Here is a 15,096-nt window from a genome sequence, read left to right as displayed (position 1 = left end):
TGAACTAGAACTGAACTAGAACTGAACTAGAACTGAACTAGAACTGAACTAGAACTGAACTAGAACTGAACTAGAACTGAACTAGAACTGAACTAGAACTGAACTAGAACTGAACTAGAACTGAACTAGAACTGAACTAGAACTGAACTAGAACTGAACTAGAACTAAACTAGAACTAAACCAGAACTAAACTAGAACTGAACTAGAACTAAACTAGAACTGAACTAGAACTTAATTAGAACTGAACCAGAACTGAACTAGAACTGAACTAGAACTGAACTAGAACTGAACTAGAACTGAACTAGAACTGAACTAGAACTGAACTAGAACTAAACTAGAACTAAACTAGAACTGAACTAGAACTGAACTAGAACTGAACTAGAACTAGAACTGAACTAGAACTGAACTAGAACTGAACGAGAACTGAACTAGAACTGAACTAGAACTGAACTAGAACTGAACTAGAACTGAACTAGAACTGAACTAGAACTAGAACTGAACTAGAACTGAACTAGAACTGAACTAGAACTTAACTAGAACTGAACTAGAACTGAACTAGAAAAAAACTAAATTATAACTCAACAATATTACGACTAGTTTTTAGTCTTATTGTACTTTCTTTAAAAAGCGGTATTTGTTAATGACTTTAAATTCCAAAACTTGGACAGATTCGATCTTACAAGCCTCCACGTAGCTATGATTTTAAATGAGAAATGCCATCGCCTTCCAGAAACTTTACAATATGTTTAAAATTCCGAAGTGATTTTCAAAGTTAAAGGCCCTTTTTGCATTCGACTAATATAAACCCACTTGCTCCCCTCCCTTTTTAAGACACTGGTATTGTCGGTATATTTATTGTGGCTTTTTTTATGGTCCATGCAAATGACAATAGGAAACAAGTTGTTAAATAAAAGAATTTGTATCGTTTTTGCATTTTTTTTCTTCCCCAAAACAATCTACCAAATTTAAGACATCATCAATTGTTTTACATTTTATTTTTCGGTAGATTTTAGACTGTTGTGTTTTTTATGTATGTATCGCGGGTGCGATTAAAATGCCACCCGTATTGAATATTCATTGAAATAATTTTAACCGCAACAAAAAAATAAATAAAAATGGAATAGTGGAAAAAACACACATACAAATCAAGGTTGACAAAAAACAAATGTCTTTGAGTTTCTACCGCTTTCACAAAACCGCCATAACTTCTATGTTTTTTTTTTAATTTCTTCGATGAACATGATCAACAAAATCCTGTTGTCATTTACAGTTGTTAAAACGAACATTTATTTGTTACTGACTGACTTTGGAGGTTGGGAAAAATGTTTTCTTGTATAACAATACCTGATACTGTGCAGGATGATGATGATGACTTTGATAAGCTGGCGTTACGTTTGACAATTTAAACATGCCATAATCTAAGAAGTTACAGTAGTAATGATGGTGGTCCATATCATTATCACAATACTTCGTGTTCGTTTGTACGTGAAAACATCAATTTCCTTTTGTTCTAATAGAAATTCAGTGATAAGAAAATGTATTACTTGTATAACAACAGCCATCTTATTTTCTTTTAAATATTCTTACTCTAATAGTTGATTGTATTTTTTTTTCTAAATCATCACTAACTTCCAACGCTCTCACTCTCTCGCAGGCTGAACATAAATTTTGAACTTGTGATTCTAGCCAATAATACACGTAGTCAATGCCGCTGTTGCTGCTGCTATGTAACATTTGACTTGGCGCCATCATTTAAGATGCGGCTTTCTATGATCTACTGATAAGTTAACATGAGAATGAAGAAGGTAAAAATGTTGCAAGTTAGTTAGAGTTGTTCTTAGTTAGTGTAAGATCACTTGTTTTAATGTTTGTCAGTGTACAGGTTGTTTTGCGGTTGCCGATGACGATCACCTTGAGTTCTATGTATTTTTAGAGAAATCAACATTGTGTCGTGTAGATTTTTCCTAAAAAAAATGTTTGTGAAGAAAAGCATAAATGTCCAGTTGATGAAAACAGCTGTAATTGGTAATGATTTATAGATTGAGTTTTCAGCTATGAAATGCAATGTTAGTGATCGTGTTATCAAGATTTTTTTCACTTTTTAGTAAATTTTAATTTGAATTTTTCCAACTCGAAAAGAGAGAGAGAATTTTTCAAACATTAATAGAGATCATTTTCTAGGCCCGCAGCGATCATTTACACTGATCGGTCAGACTTTAAAGATGGCTAACAAATCTTTCTAAAATCCGAATCCGTTTTCCAAATTGTTCTCAAAATATTTTTCACGATCACTCCTTTAACATTTAAAATTAGTTTCCTTTAACTTTTCTTTAACACTCTCGTATATTTCATTATTCTTTTTCAATAATTAAACCACTGATAAAGTCTTATAAATATCTGTGAAAGCTTCCACAACAAATACACAATCATCTAATGCAAAGAAGACGCTTGACGATCCTTTGTTTTGCTTGCATAATAAACTAGTTTCGTTGTACAACCAGTACTATCACTGTAATTAGTAAAAGTTACCAAAAAAGGACATTTAAACAAAACTAATGACTTCTAAGTATCTATTGATTACTTAACTTATTTATTATTCAATAAGAATATAAATGATAAACTAAAGTAAATTAAACTAGTTTTCTTTAAGAAAATGAAAGGAAAAAAAGCAAGAAAATGAGTCGCATTTAAATGTTGGGAAATTGACTTATTTAAATGAGTCATTTAAAAATGGATAATATGTAATAGCAATAATATTAGTCATTCACCGAAGTTGTTTGACATTAAAGATTTGTGAAGATACAGGTACTCGCGAAAGTTTAGTTCTAGTTCAGTTCTAGTACAGTTCTAGTTCAGTTCTAGTTCAGTTCTAGTTAAGTTCTAGTTCAGTTCTAGTTCAATTCCTTCAGCTCTAGTTCTGTATTAGTTCTGTATTAGTTCTGTTCTAGTTCAGTTCTAGTTCAGTTCTAGTTCAGTTCTAGTTCAGTTCTAGTTCAGTTCTAGTTCAGTTCTAGTTCAGTTCTAGTTCAGTTCTAGTTCAGTTCGAGTTCAGTTCTAGTTCAGTTCTAGTTCAGTTCTAGTTCAATTCTAGTTCTAGTTCAGTTGTAGTTCTGCATTAGTTCAGTTCCAGTTCATACCTAATTCAGTTCTAGTTGAGTTCTATTTTAATTCTAGTTCAATTCTAGTTTAGTTCTACTTCAGTTCTAGTTCAGTTCTAGATCAGTTTTAGTTCAGTTTTAGTTCAGTTCTAGTTCAATTCTAGTTCAGTTCTAGTTCAGTTCTAGTTCAGTTGTAGTTCTGTTCTAGTTCAGTTCTAGTTTAGTTCTAGTTCAGTTCCAATTCAGTTCTACTTCAGTTCTAGTTTAGTTCTAGTTCAGTTCTAGTTCAGTTCTAGTTCAATTCTAGTTCAGTTCTACTTCAGTTCTAGTTCAATTGTAGTTCTGTTCTAGTTCAGTTCTAGTTCTGTTCTAGTTCAGTTCTAGTTCAGTTCTAATTCAGTTCTAGTTCAGTTCTAGTTTAGTTCTAGTTCTAGTTCAGTTCTAGTTCAGTTCTAGTTCAGTTCTAGTTCAGTTCTAGTTCAGTTCTAGTTCAGTTCTAGTTCAGTTCTAGTTCAGTTCTAGTTCAGTTCTAGTTCAGTTCTAGTTCAGTTCTAGTTCAGTTCTAGTTCAGTTCTAGTTCAGTTCTAGTTCAGTTCTAGTTCAGTGTTAGTTCAGTTCTAGTTCAATTCTAGTTCAGTTCTACTTCAGTTCTAGTTCAATTGTAGTTCTGTTCTAGTTCAGTTCTAGTTCTGTTCTAGTTCAGTTGTAATTCAGTTCTAGTTCAGTTCTAATTCAGTTCTATTTTAATTCTAGTTCAGTTCCAGTTCAGTTCTAATTCAGTTCTAGATCAGTTCTAGTTCAGTGCTAGTTCAGTTCTAGTTCAGTTCTAGTTCAGTTATAATTCAGTTCTAGTTCAGTAAGTTTTCAAGTTTTCACTAAAATCAACCGATATGTTAAAATTTTATATTTTTTACAAATTTCAAAAAACTAAACTAATAATTAAACTTTAAAATTCACAGTGTTGTTTCACATACCTACATGCAATCTAATGTTTTAATCGCCTTAAAGATTTAATTACTATAAAACTCTGTTATTCCTCTGCTAATTATTAATTTTTTACATTTTCCCTTAAATTTTACAAAAAAACAACTTGATTTTTATATGGCATTGAGTATAGTATTCTTTTTCTTAAAAAACACAAATTTTATTTTAGCTTATTACAAATAAAAACTTAAACTAAATTAGGCAAATAAATTATTTAGTTTTTAACAGTATAAAAAAAAACTTAAAAAGCTAATAAAATGATACAAAAAATTTACATAAATTACAAGAGTCTATAGATTTTACAAAATCAAAATTACAAGAAAATGCTCAGCATCACAAATAGAGAGAGAGAAAGAGAGAATTTTCATTTGATTTCTTATTTTTTTTAAACAGAGACAGCACTGCGGGTATTGCTACCCAATATGGAGGATATGCTAAAACTGCTACGTTTCGCAGGGGGTTCACAAACCGAAAGTCTTGGTGAGTTGCTGGGGGAGGTGTTCGAGGGCAAAAGAGCTGCAGATTGCTGTGATTCCTCTGAAGAAGTACTAACAACATCTACAAATAACTCAGGATTTTGTTCTTCATGTGAGGAGGAAATTTGGCTGGAAGTTTCTTCATTTCCCGAAATGTAATCATAATCCGAGGAAGGCTGATGATATGGCAATCTTTGAGCTGCCAAAGGTTCCATATAAGAGGGCATGCTGGGCATAAACAAGGGCATAGCTTGCTGTGCTAGTTGAGGAAAGAAGGCGGGCGATATCATATCATTCATATTGGGTTGTAGAGCATAACGCATAACATTATTTAAATCCATATAGGGTAGGGGGTCATCACGCACGCATAGACGTTTAGCTTGTGGTGAATCTTGACTACTGGCCACACTCGATTGATCGTCATCACAATGAGAGGAATTATTTTGATTTTCCTCCGATGGAGAAGGTGATAGAGACATTTTCCTTTTACATTTCGATTGTCCAGACTCACGGAAACCTTTGGCAAAAGGATTGTTATCGATTTTCAATTTTGTAATGCGATCATTCTAAAAAGAGAGAGAGAATGAGGAGAGATAGATAATTAGTAAAAGAGTTAGGGTATGTTTATAGTTTTTAGAGACAACAATGACACAACAGGAGGTTGCTAATTTTCTATTAGAAGACCACCGCTGAGTTTTTGTCTTTTTTTCTTAAAGAGAGAAGTTGGGTTTAGGTAAATTTTTTTTTATAATTTTTAAATAAACCTCATTTGTTTCACTCTTATTTTGTTAAATAATTGTAAAAAAATACCAACCTGATAAGCGGTTACTGCTACAAATTCGGTCTCGGGAAATACAAAGGCCTGCTGAGGAGCCCAGGGTATTTGTGCTAAATCATTGGTACGTATCACATGTATACGTGGCTGATATTTATGCATACTGGCCAAAACAATCTAAACAAAATTAAGAAAAAAATTTTAAATTAATAAAATTTCTAATAAAATTATAGAAATGCTTTTGGGCTTTTGTTAAGATACTTACATGACCATTATTATCCAAAGTATTGTTGGTCAATTTGACCTTATTGAAGAGTATGGGTTGAGCTTGCCAATGAGAACCGGTGGCGGGGCTGTCGGGATGCAAATACATTCTCTGAGGCGACTGAGGTTCTGCACCACCGGCGGGCACCCATTGAGAACCAGAAAACTTATAACGGCAATCACCAATGGGTACCATTTCAATCAAAACACAATATTGCGATTCCTCTTCCAAACCCTTAAGAGAAACACGCATAGAGGGAAACATACGTCTGGAATAAAGTGAAAAAAAGAAAGTTGTTAATTATTTATTTTATTGCATATTAAGTTATCTTAAAAACTTTGTTATCTTTTTTGTTATAAAGAGACATTTTTTTGTTTATTTTAAACTTTATAATTGTTTAGACACAAGAAACTATAGATTTAAGCAGAAAAATCTTTAGCAAATAACAGAAATGTCTATTTAAATTTACAATAAACAATTTTTCAATGACTGATAACAAGAAGATCACACATTTTTATAAAAAAACAAACTTCTACATACCTTCCACTTTTGGTGATAATCATTTCGGTGCCAATTTTATGGAATTGTTGCCATAAATCATTATTCTCCAATTTGGCCTCGACCCCCGGTAAGGGGGGATGAGAGGGTATTAACATTTGTGGCGGCATATGATGCATGGCGGGCATCATGGCAGCAAATGGATCGGGTATACGTTGCATAATTTGTTGCCTATAGAGTATTTCATGGGCAATTTGTTGTTGCATTCTTAAATCCACTAATTCGTTCATGGTAATCATTTTGTTATTGTTTTATGTTATTATTTTTTTTAATTAAAAATCTAAATTTTTTTCTTTGTTTCTTTAAAATTGTATTCCGTTTATAACTTGTTACTTGTTTAACGTTTGTACTCAGACTGTTTTAATCGTTGACACAACTCTGCTTATTTCCCTCTAAAACAAATCTCAAAAAACACACCAAATAAGATCATTTTCTTTTACTCTCTTTGAGTAGAAATCTTAAAACACACTTGTTTGTGAAAACAAAAAACAACAAGTTCTACCTGTTGCTTCCCTACATACACCCTCTTACAAACAATTTCATAATTAACTACTACTCCCTCTCTCTCTCTCTCTCTAATACAATTATTAAACTAAACTACTGCTTACTCATTACTCTTATCATATACAATTGCTTGAATATAATGCTCTCTCTTTCTTTATTACATTGTTTACCAAGCAAGCAAACACACAACCAAACACATAACAACACTGCCTATGAATCGACTCCATTTTTTAATAGTTTACTCAAGTGTCATGAATGATAATCACTTATTACGGCACTGTTGTTGTTGTTGTTTTTGTGTTTTGCTTTATTTATTTTACAATGGCTTCGCATGGTTGCTTGCTTTTTATAGTGTTATTACTGTAGTTTGTGTGTTTGATGCCTATGTTTTTTGTTGTTTATATGTTTGTCTTTTACTTTTTGTTAAAAAGTGTTTTTGTTAGTGTTTATTTTAATTTTGTTTAATTATAAATTTTTATTAAAATTGTCGCCTAAAACTAATTGCTTAGAGCATCTTTTTAAGCACTTTTCTTTCTTAATACTAAATCTGATACTTGAAATGCAATTGAAAGAAAAAACGGAAATGGTTACTTCTGTTACATATTTATATTTCTCATTATCTTTTTAAAGATTAAAAAGGATTTAGATTAGTTTATTTCCTGCATAAGGATAATTTAATTGATTTTACTTAACATTAAGTAAATTTTACAAAGAATTTTCACTAAAATGGTTTATTTTTGAAGAAATGATAAGTTCAAAAGAAAATCCTTAAACATTTTAATTCAATTTTTAATATTTTATACTCATATGAAGCGTTATTTAAGGAAGCATGATCACAGCTTTTCTCTGGATCATTATTAAAGGATCTAGCAGCGATTTTAGAATTTTCCATATAAAGATTGATTTTTAATGGATTTTCACTCGATCCAGTTGTTATTTAAGAATCTACAACCGATATAGAAATAGATTTTTGATGGAAAAGATAAATAATCTCAGATTTTCAATATTGGATCTGGATCCCAGCTAAATCTTTACTTATCCTATAGATAGGTAAGTAATATTGCAGCAAAAGGTAAAAACTACGTAATTTAGTTTACGATGCCCCAAAAATAATGGCTTTTAAATTTGCTAATTTTTACAGTTATTTTCTATGTTTATCAAACAGAAAAAATTATCAGTAGTTTATTTTCAATTAACATGTTTTAATTTTCTTTATTTATTATTTAAACAAATTTTTAATTGTCTTAATTATCTCGTTTTTTGAAACTGTTTGAAACTTAGGTATAAAATTTTGATTAAATTTTTAATGAATTCAATTAATTTTTTAATTGATTGAAAAAAATTGTATGGCCTTCTTTTCTATTTTAGATTTATTTTTAATATTTCATTTTGAATTTTTGTGCTAGCAATATTTCTAATTCTTAAATAGTCAATAAAATTTTAGGCATATAATGTTCAAGTTTCTTGACAATTTATGAAACATATTATATGTTAAATTGTGACAATAAAGTGAAAATTTTTGTAAATGCTGAAGATATTGTTAAAGGTCTAGTATTTCTTTAACGTTGTGTGTAATCGATTAATAATTCCATTGTTATAATCACCTTCTTAATTGATTTTTAAAAAATTCTCTATCAAACAGTTTAATTTATTTGATTAATAAATTAATCAATGTTAAATCTTGTATCAATTATTGACATTAATTGTTTTGATTAATTCGTTATTTGGAAAAACAATATATATTTTTATTTTTTTACAAATTTGATAATTGATATCATCATTTTGGTTATAGGTGCAAAACTTGCTTGATACAATCATTTTGATAATTAAAGCTCATTTTCAGTTTTTTTTCTGTGCAGTCATACTCAATGCTCCATTAACAGTTTAATCATGCTATTTGGGTGGGTTCTTACCCAAATATAAAAATCAAAATTTCGTAAAAAATATCGACTAGGGTTAGAACCACTTACTGCGGGTCCACACCTTTTTTAGGGAACTTTTGATTTTGCGTTTGAGAAAAAGAAATATCATTCATCTCAATCTCGGTACGGAGTTTCTCGCTATCGGAAACTTGTTTTGTTTTGTTTTTATTCTCATTCGTACAATGCAATTAATACGCAGATTCTGAAACAAAAGTTTCTAGGTGTAGACATTAAGACCTGATCCACACAATAAACTTTTGTTGAGAAACGTTTTCATAATTCGCTTTAAGTTTCTAAGTTTCCAAAAAAAGTTTCCTAGTGTGGACCGGCACTATGGAAACTTAAAAAGAGAATAAAGAAAATGTGTCTCAACAAATGTTTTCCAATGTGAACCAGGTCTTAATAATTCTTTATGTTAGACAAACACTATAGACAAATGGCAATAAATTCTATTCAAAAATATTAATTAATGTTATTTATAACGACCACTCATTACCAAGTAATATATGAAATAACTACATTACCCCTCTATTACTTATTATCAAAATTTAAATATATTTTACTTATTGAATATTGACACAACTCTGGCCGACTTTGACAGAGGATAAGACTAGAATAATCTTGTCTTTTAGTAAGAACTTGTTTAGGTTTCTCACGTATATAATTATGATCGGACACATTTCAGAACGTATAGGTTGCCCTCGTTATGGCTACTTTAGAAGCTGAAGTTGGAAGAGAAAGAAGAGGAATCGGTAAAACATGTTCTATATGACTCTATCTTGGTACAGCTCTTTTTCAAAATCTTGACAGTCTCAGAGATGTTTCACTAGTAAACATGATCGGTCATGTTTACTCATAACTAGCATACATGATCGGTATTATTAAAAGTACTTGGTGCTTTTCACCGAGTTCTTTCAGAACTACTCTATCTTGGTAAAGCTCTTTTCTATGATCTGGACAGTATCAGAGATGTGTCACTAGTAACCGGATCGGCCACAAGGACTCCGAGTAACAAGCGAGTAACACAAGCAACTTATACTAACCTAGAGTAGATTCATTTTAAAATCGATTTTTAATGGAACATATAAGTGATCACAGATTTTTACTGTTTTCTTTACTGGAGTATTATTTAAGATTCTGCAGCTGATTTCAGATGTTCATCACAAATTTTTACTATTGGAGCGTTATTTAAAAGAACATAAAAAATACTTCCCGAGAATGACTTCAGATATCTCTGAATCGATGCGTATTAATGTACTGATTACTAGAAAAATAAAAAAATATGTTTTTCCTTACCAGCGATTGAAAATTTTTGAAATTAGTGTAATTTTCGAAAAATTAAATATTTTATATTTTCTCGAAATGGGTCTTAAAAATTTCGTAATTTTGCGCTGATTAAGGAAAAAATAATTCAAAAATTTTTGTAGAGTATTTTTTCTTGTAATTATCTTTTTCCGCTATAAGCTCAAATTTACGGAATTTTTGAGACCCATTTTGAAAAGATTGCAGAAAAAATTTTTTGAGCATATTGTACTGAGTTCAATATTTTCAATCGCTGATAGGGAACTGAGGGCCTTTTCAAAGAAAATTGTTTTTTTTTCTTTTCGTATTTAGTACATTAATACGCATCATTTTTGAGGCATTCCTTCACGTGCTCCACGAGACATCCTTATCCTTCTTTCAAGCTAACAAACATCCGACTCTTATTCTCTATTAGAGCGTTGGCTAATCTTACCATCAATCTTAAACAAATAATATAAATTTCTGGCCCATAACCTGAATTGTGGTTTGATATGCAATAGATAAAAGTATTCAGTTTAAGATGCTCAATATACCACAAGGATCATTTGTCAAATTTAAAATAAATTTTAGATCATTTTACATAACATTAACAATGTAATCTCCATTAACCCTAAATAACGGAAATTCCAATGACATTTGTTACAGTAACGTCTGTTACTGCAATTATGAACATTTCCTGTAACGGGAAATATGACTAAAAGGCAAATCCTTTAAGATTAACTTTTACCACAAAAAAATAAAACAAAAAAATCATTAAGAAAATCAACATTTTGCTTTTCCAGCTAAAATCAAATAAAAACAAGGAAAGGATTTTCCATTCTTTGCTAATAATTTTTAATTAGTTTTTAAGGATTTTTTTTTTCAACCAACAAAAAAACCTTTGCCATTTGAGCAGCAATATTTAAGCTAAAATAACAGATTAAATAAATTTGATAATAAAAAGAAAAGAAGAATTAACTAAAAACTAATTATAAGAAAAACAAGTTATTTGGATTTGGATCACTCATATTACTAAAATTACATAGTTTTAATAATTGTTGTTGGGTTTTTCTAAATCTTAAACTGAATGAAGTTTAAGGAAAAATAAAAGCGACACAACCACGACGACGTCTTAAATACTTAGTGACGACATAAAAACGTCGTGTTCAAAAGACAGGATTAAAATTGTATGTTTTAAGTTGCTAATTTTTTGAGGACAGTATCACAGACACAGCCAGTCAAGACAATATTCCAAACTGTGTGTATTTAGGTAGTGGGCGTGACAAATCTCTGTCTGTAGACAGTTAAATAAATGTTGTAAAATGTTGTAAGCATGTTGTGTTAAGTTTGTGTCTTGTCTAAGTGGTCAAGAATTTAAAAAAATAATAATAAAAGGAAACACTTAAGAAATATCTACTAGTATTTAAGTTCGAAGCGTTAAATGACTCAACATTTGATAATAGGAAAGCAACAACAACAAAAATCAAGTGATTAAATAACCATCATGTAAACGGAAATATTTTCCATAAATACTTAATTTCAACTCAAATTTCTTATAATTCGTTTGAAAGATTTATCAAACGGAAGCAATTAGTAAAATACATTAAGATATTTTAGTTGAAACATTTAAAAAAGTATTTTGAATTTGTAATTTCTTTTTAAAAACAAAATTATAAATCACTTTTTTTACTTCAATCAAATCTTTTGTTTTAATCAAATCTGATTTTTTCTAGCAATTCAATGTTTAATCCTTTATCTAAAACTATGTTGTTGTTTCTTTCTTCTTTTTGTGATTCCTTTTAATAACGGTTTCTAAATTTATCTATTACATTTGTGGTTTTGTGTCACAGCATGAGTTTGTCGTCGGAAGCGGTATTATTTGACGGCATTCTAACAGAAATTTGTTCATCTTTAAAGGCAGCAACAAAAAAATTCAACTTTTTCTCTTTTATTGCTTTGTCTCCGGTCTCTCCTTCTCTCCTTTTTATTGACACTTTAACTGTACACAGTAGGAATTGAAAATTTTGAAAACTCCCTATTACACTTAAAGAAAATTTTGTAATAATGTATGAGACTTGATAGGAAAGTCGCAATTTGGGATCTAAGTTGAAGAACATCTCGAGATCGTGATTATATCTAGAGAGAAAACAGGTGGATAACTGTTGTTTGGCTCTCCAAAGTTATGAGTCTCACTCACACTTTATATAAATACACAAGTTATGCTTTTTGAGATCTGAGTTAAAGAAGAACAACTCAACCCTGTCGTCATTATATCTTCGGAAGATCATGCCAAAATTAATATTTGTTTAGATTAATCTCGTGTTTTAATTTCACCCTAAAAAAAGAAAACTTAAGACAGAACATTTATGAAATTAATGAATAATGAACTTAGTTGTTGTTGTAGCAGCGACACGTTTAAAGTCGGTGTGGCTGACAATCGTTGTTCGTTGAACTCCGAGTCGTCCTGGTGCGAAGAAGCGATTGTCGGGGCACGTTAACATCCTTTGTCAATAAATTCGATTGTCGATTTGATTGATCCATCATTTCGACAACATTCGAACGCATATCAGGTCCAATTTTGATTTTCAAAACAGAATCATTAAGATTTCTATCTATCTATTTATTTATCTATTTATCTATTTATCTATTTATTTATCTATTTATTTATCTATCTATCTATCTATCTATCTATCTATCTATCTATCTATCTATCTATCTATCTATCTATCTATCTATCTATCTATCTATCTATCTATCTATCTATCTATCTATCTATCTATCTATCTATCTATCTATCTATCTATCTATCTATCTATCTATCCATCTATCCATCTTTTCATCTATCTATCTATCTTGCTATCAAAATAAAGTGTTTGTGAAGTCATATCCATACAAAGTCCAGGATTTAGTTTTGTGCGCGATCGAATGATTTTTGTGCTAGAGTGATCTGCGAGCGAATTCTGATCCTCAAAAGCGAACGAATTCTCTTAGTGTACAATTACATACAAACTTCTTTCGCTCTATTCTAACGACAAACGTAACGTACAGCAACAACATCAAGCAAAAGGATAAAATTTATAAAATATGTGTCGCCAGTCTTGTAATAACCATAATATCACATGTAATAAATTTGTAGCATGTTGGCAAAGCCTTTGTCTCTCTACAGCTTCTAACACGATCCTTTCTCCTTCTCTCTCTTTCCTACTACATTTCTTTTTATATATGTTCCCTTTTTCGGTTTGTAAATGCGTGTGTTTAAGTGTTGTTTTGTGTTTCTGTCTCTAGATCTTATAGGTACTCACCACTCCATCTCCTGCTGGTTTTACGATGCCTGTGTCTTGTGTCGTAAGACCTTAACGATCCACATTAAATTTGTTTTATTATTATTATTGTTACTAGCCCATTGTAACAAGTGTGATGTTATATTGTTGCTTTTACTTTATTATTAGACAATTTTCCTTTCTTAGACTTTTGTTGTCGTCTTACTCGTTGTCCTGCTGCATCTTTGTAATATTGACCGACAAAGGATTTAATAATTGTCAACATCTATGTCAATTTATTGTTTTTTTCAATCACTACAAGTGTTGCTTGACAAGTGTTTTTTTGGTCTATATCAGTTAAATTTGATTGTGGCTGAGTTATAATTGGCGCCAAATTTTTATTTCTCTTCATGTTTCTTTTTCCGTTTCCTAAGTGGAAAAGGAATTTGTTTTGTTGTGTGTTTTGTTATCTTTAAAGCGGATTTATGTGTTCTATTTCTTCTTTTTTTGGAAAGCGGCAAGAAGAGAGTTTTGTGTGAGCTATAAAAGTGTCTAATAAAATATTAATATTGATGGAATCAAAGTTATGTTTTTTGTTAAACAGTTAAGCATTTCAAGAAAATCTATACAGTAAATCAATTTTCATATAAATGGTCTTATACGTGACCACAAAAAGTGTCGCTTTTTTATTTAACTGCATTTTAACAAAGTTACAGCAGAGTTTTAGAGAAAATATAGATTTTTGTTAACAAATTGGAACTTTTTCAAATTTTAGCTCTTATAACGAAGTTAGAGTAGATTTACCACCATATTCATAAATGCTTAATAAAATTTTTGGTGATTTATTGAGGGAATTTTGTATGGAAAAGGTGCGTAATAAACTTAAAATAATATCATTATGAATGTGGGAGTTAATGTGTATTTGACGACAACTTTTACAAAGAAGTGATTTCGTACTCTTCCATTTAGATGGTAAAATTATGGGTAACTCGATCCAAGAACTAGATACATCTCTGATGCGTCACGCCCATCAACCTCAAATACGAAGTTCACTACGACAATGGATAGTGAAATTCATGCAACAACAAGTCTTGCTGCTGTTATAGCATTTCCTACGCTATTGACTGCCGAACAATTTGGTGGCGATGCAAGTTCTGTCAAGATTCGTCGACCACATACTAAGAACTCGTGGAAATGGAAGTGGGATAGTGTTAAAAAATTTAAGCTTATAAACAAGGCAGCAAAAATTATTAAGAAAATGATACATCCCATGCTGTGATTGCGCGGCGCGATCTTTCTAAACTAGATATGTGGACCCAATTGACCATGTGTCAAAAGCACGAGTTACTGCAACAGCAAAAAGTTAACCAAACTCATGAAGATAATCACTGGCATCATGTCGCAACTGCTGCAAACACTTCAGCCGATTTATCGCGTGAGGAAAAACAGCGATTTAACGATCAACTAAACTTTATATTAGACATGCGTCTATTGCCACATATTATACTCGAGCAAAACGAACAGGCCATTATCAAATTAGAAAATGATGAATTTGGAATAGCTCTTACACAAATAGCAAGTGAAGACTGCGAGGAGAATTTTATGGCACAAACGTTTGCAGATAAAAGTTTTCTGTCTATGCTTAATCTTCTATTAAATTATGACACTCAAACATCAGTGGATCCGTTTGCTCTAAATGTGGTCGCAAATGTAACGGTGTTCTCGATCTTTATCGCTATATGCTCGATTGTTCTGGTGACTATATATGGTCACTAGCGAAGAAACGAAAATACCGTTACTAACCCTAAAAAAATTTTAGGGTTATTTTCTGATTTAGACAGGTACTTATTTATTTATTTATTTACTTATTTATTTATTTATTTATTTATTTATTTATTTATTTATTTATTTATTTATCTATCTATCTATCTATCTATCTATCTATCTATCTATCTATCTATCTATCTATCTAT

General features: G+C 30.8%; 2 protein-coding genes across 2 annotated transcripts in view; one reads left to right on the top strand and one right to left on the bottom strand.

The window, feature by feature from the left end:
• Positions 1–4,352: 4,352 nt before the first annotated feature.
• LOC111681039 (T-box-containing protein TBX6L-like) lies at positions 4,353–6,496 on the bottom strand. Its single transcript, XM_023442755.2, has 4 exons — positions 6,139–6,496; positions 5,599–5,866; positions 5,373–5,510; positions 4,353–5,124 (listed from the first exon to the last, which is right to left on the bottom strand). Exons 1-4 carry the CDS (start codon positions 6,393–6,395, stop codon positions 4,468–4,470), a joined length of 1,320 nt encoding a protein of 439 aa, XP_023298523.2. The 5' UTR covers positions 6,396–6,496; the 3' UTR covers positions 4,353–4,467.
• Positions 6,497–14,431: 7,935 nt separating this feature from the next.
• Positions 14,432–15,096, top strand: part of LOC124420265 — a 1,419-nt gene continuing 754 nt past the window's right edge. Inside the window, exon 1 of the mRNA XM_046952538.1 lies at positions 14,432–14,833. Within this exon, the coding sequence (XP_046808494.1) occupies positions 14,432–14,833 (402 nt within the window). The remainder of the gene's footprint in view (positions 14,834–15,096) is intronic.

The sequence above is a fragment of the Lucilia cuprina genome, chromosome 5 (genome assembly GCF_022045245.1).
Source record: "Lucilia cuprina isolate Lc7/37 chromosome 5, ASM2204524v1, whole genome shotgun sequence".
In the NCBI taxonomy this organism is placed as follows: Eukaryota; Metazoa; Arthropoda; class Insecta; order Diptera; family Calliphoridae; genus Lucilia; species Lucilia cuprina.
Note: the sequence above shows the minus strand (reverse complement) of the source record. Positions and strands in the feature narration are given on the sequence as shown.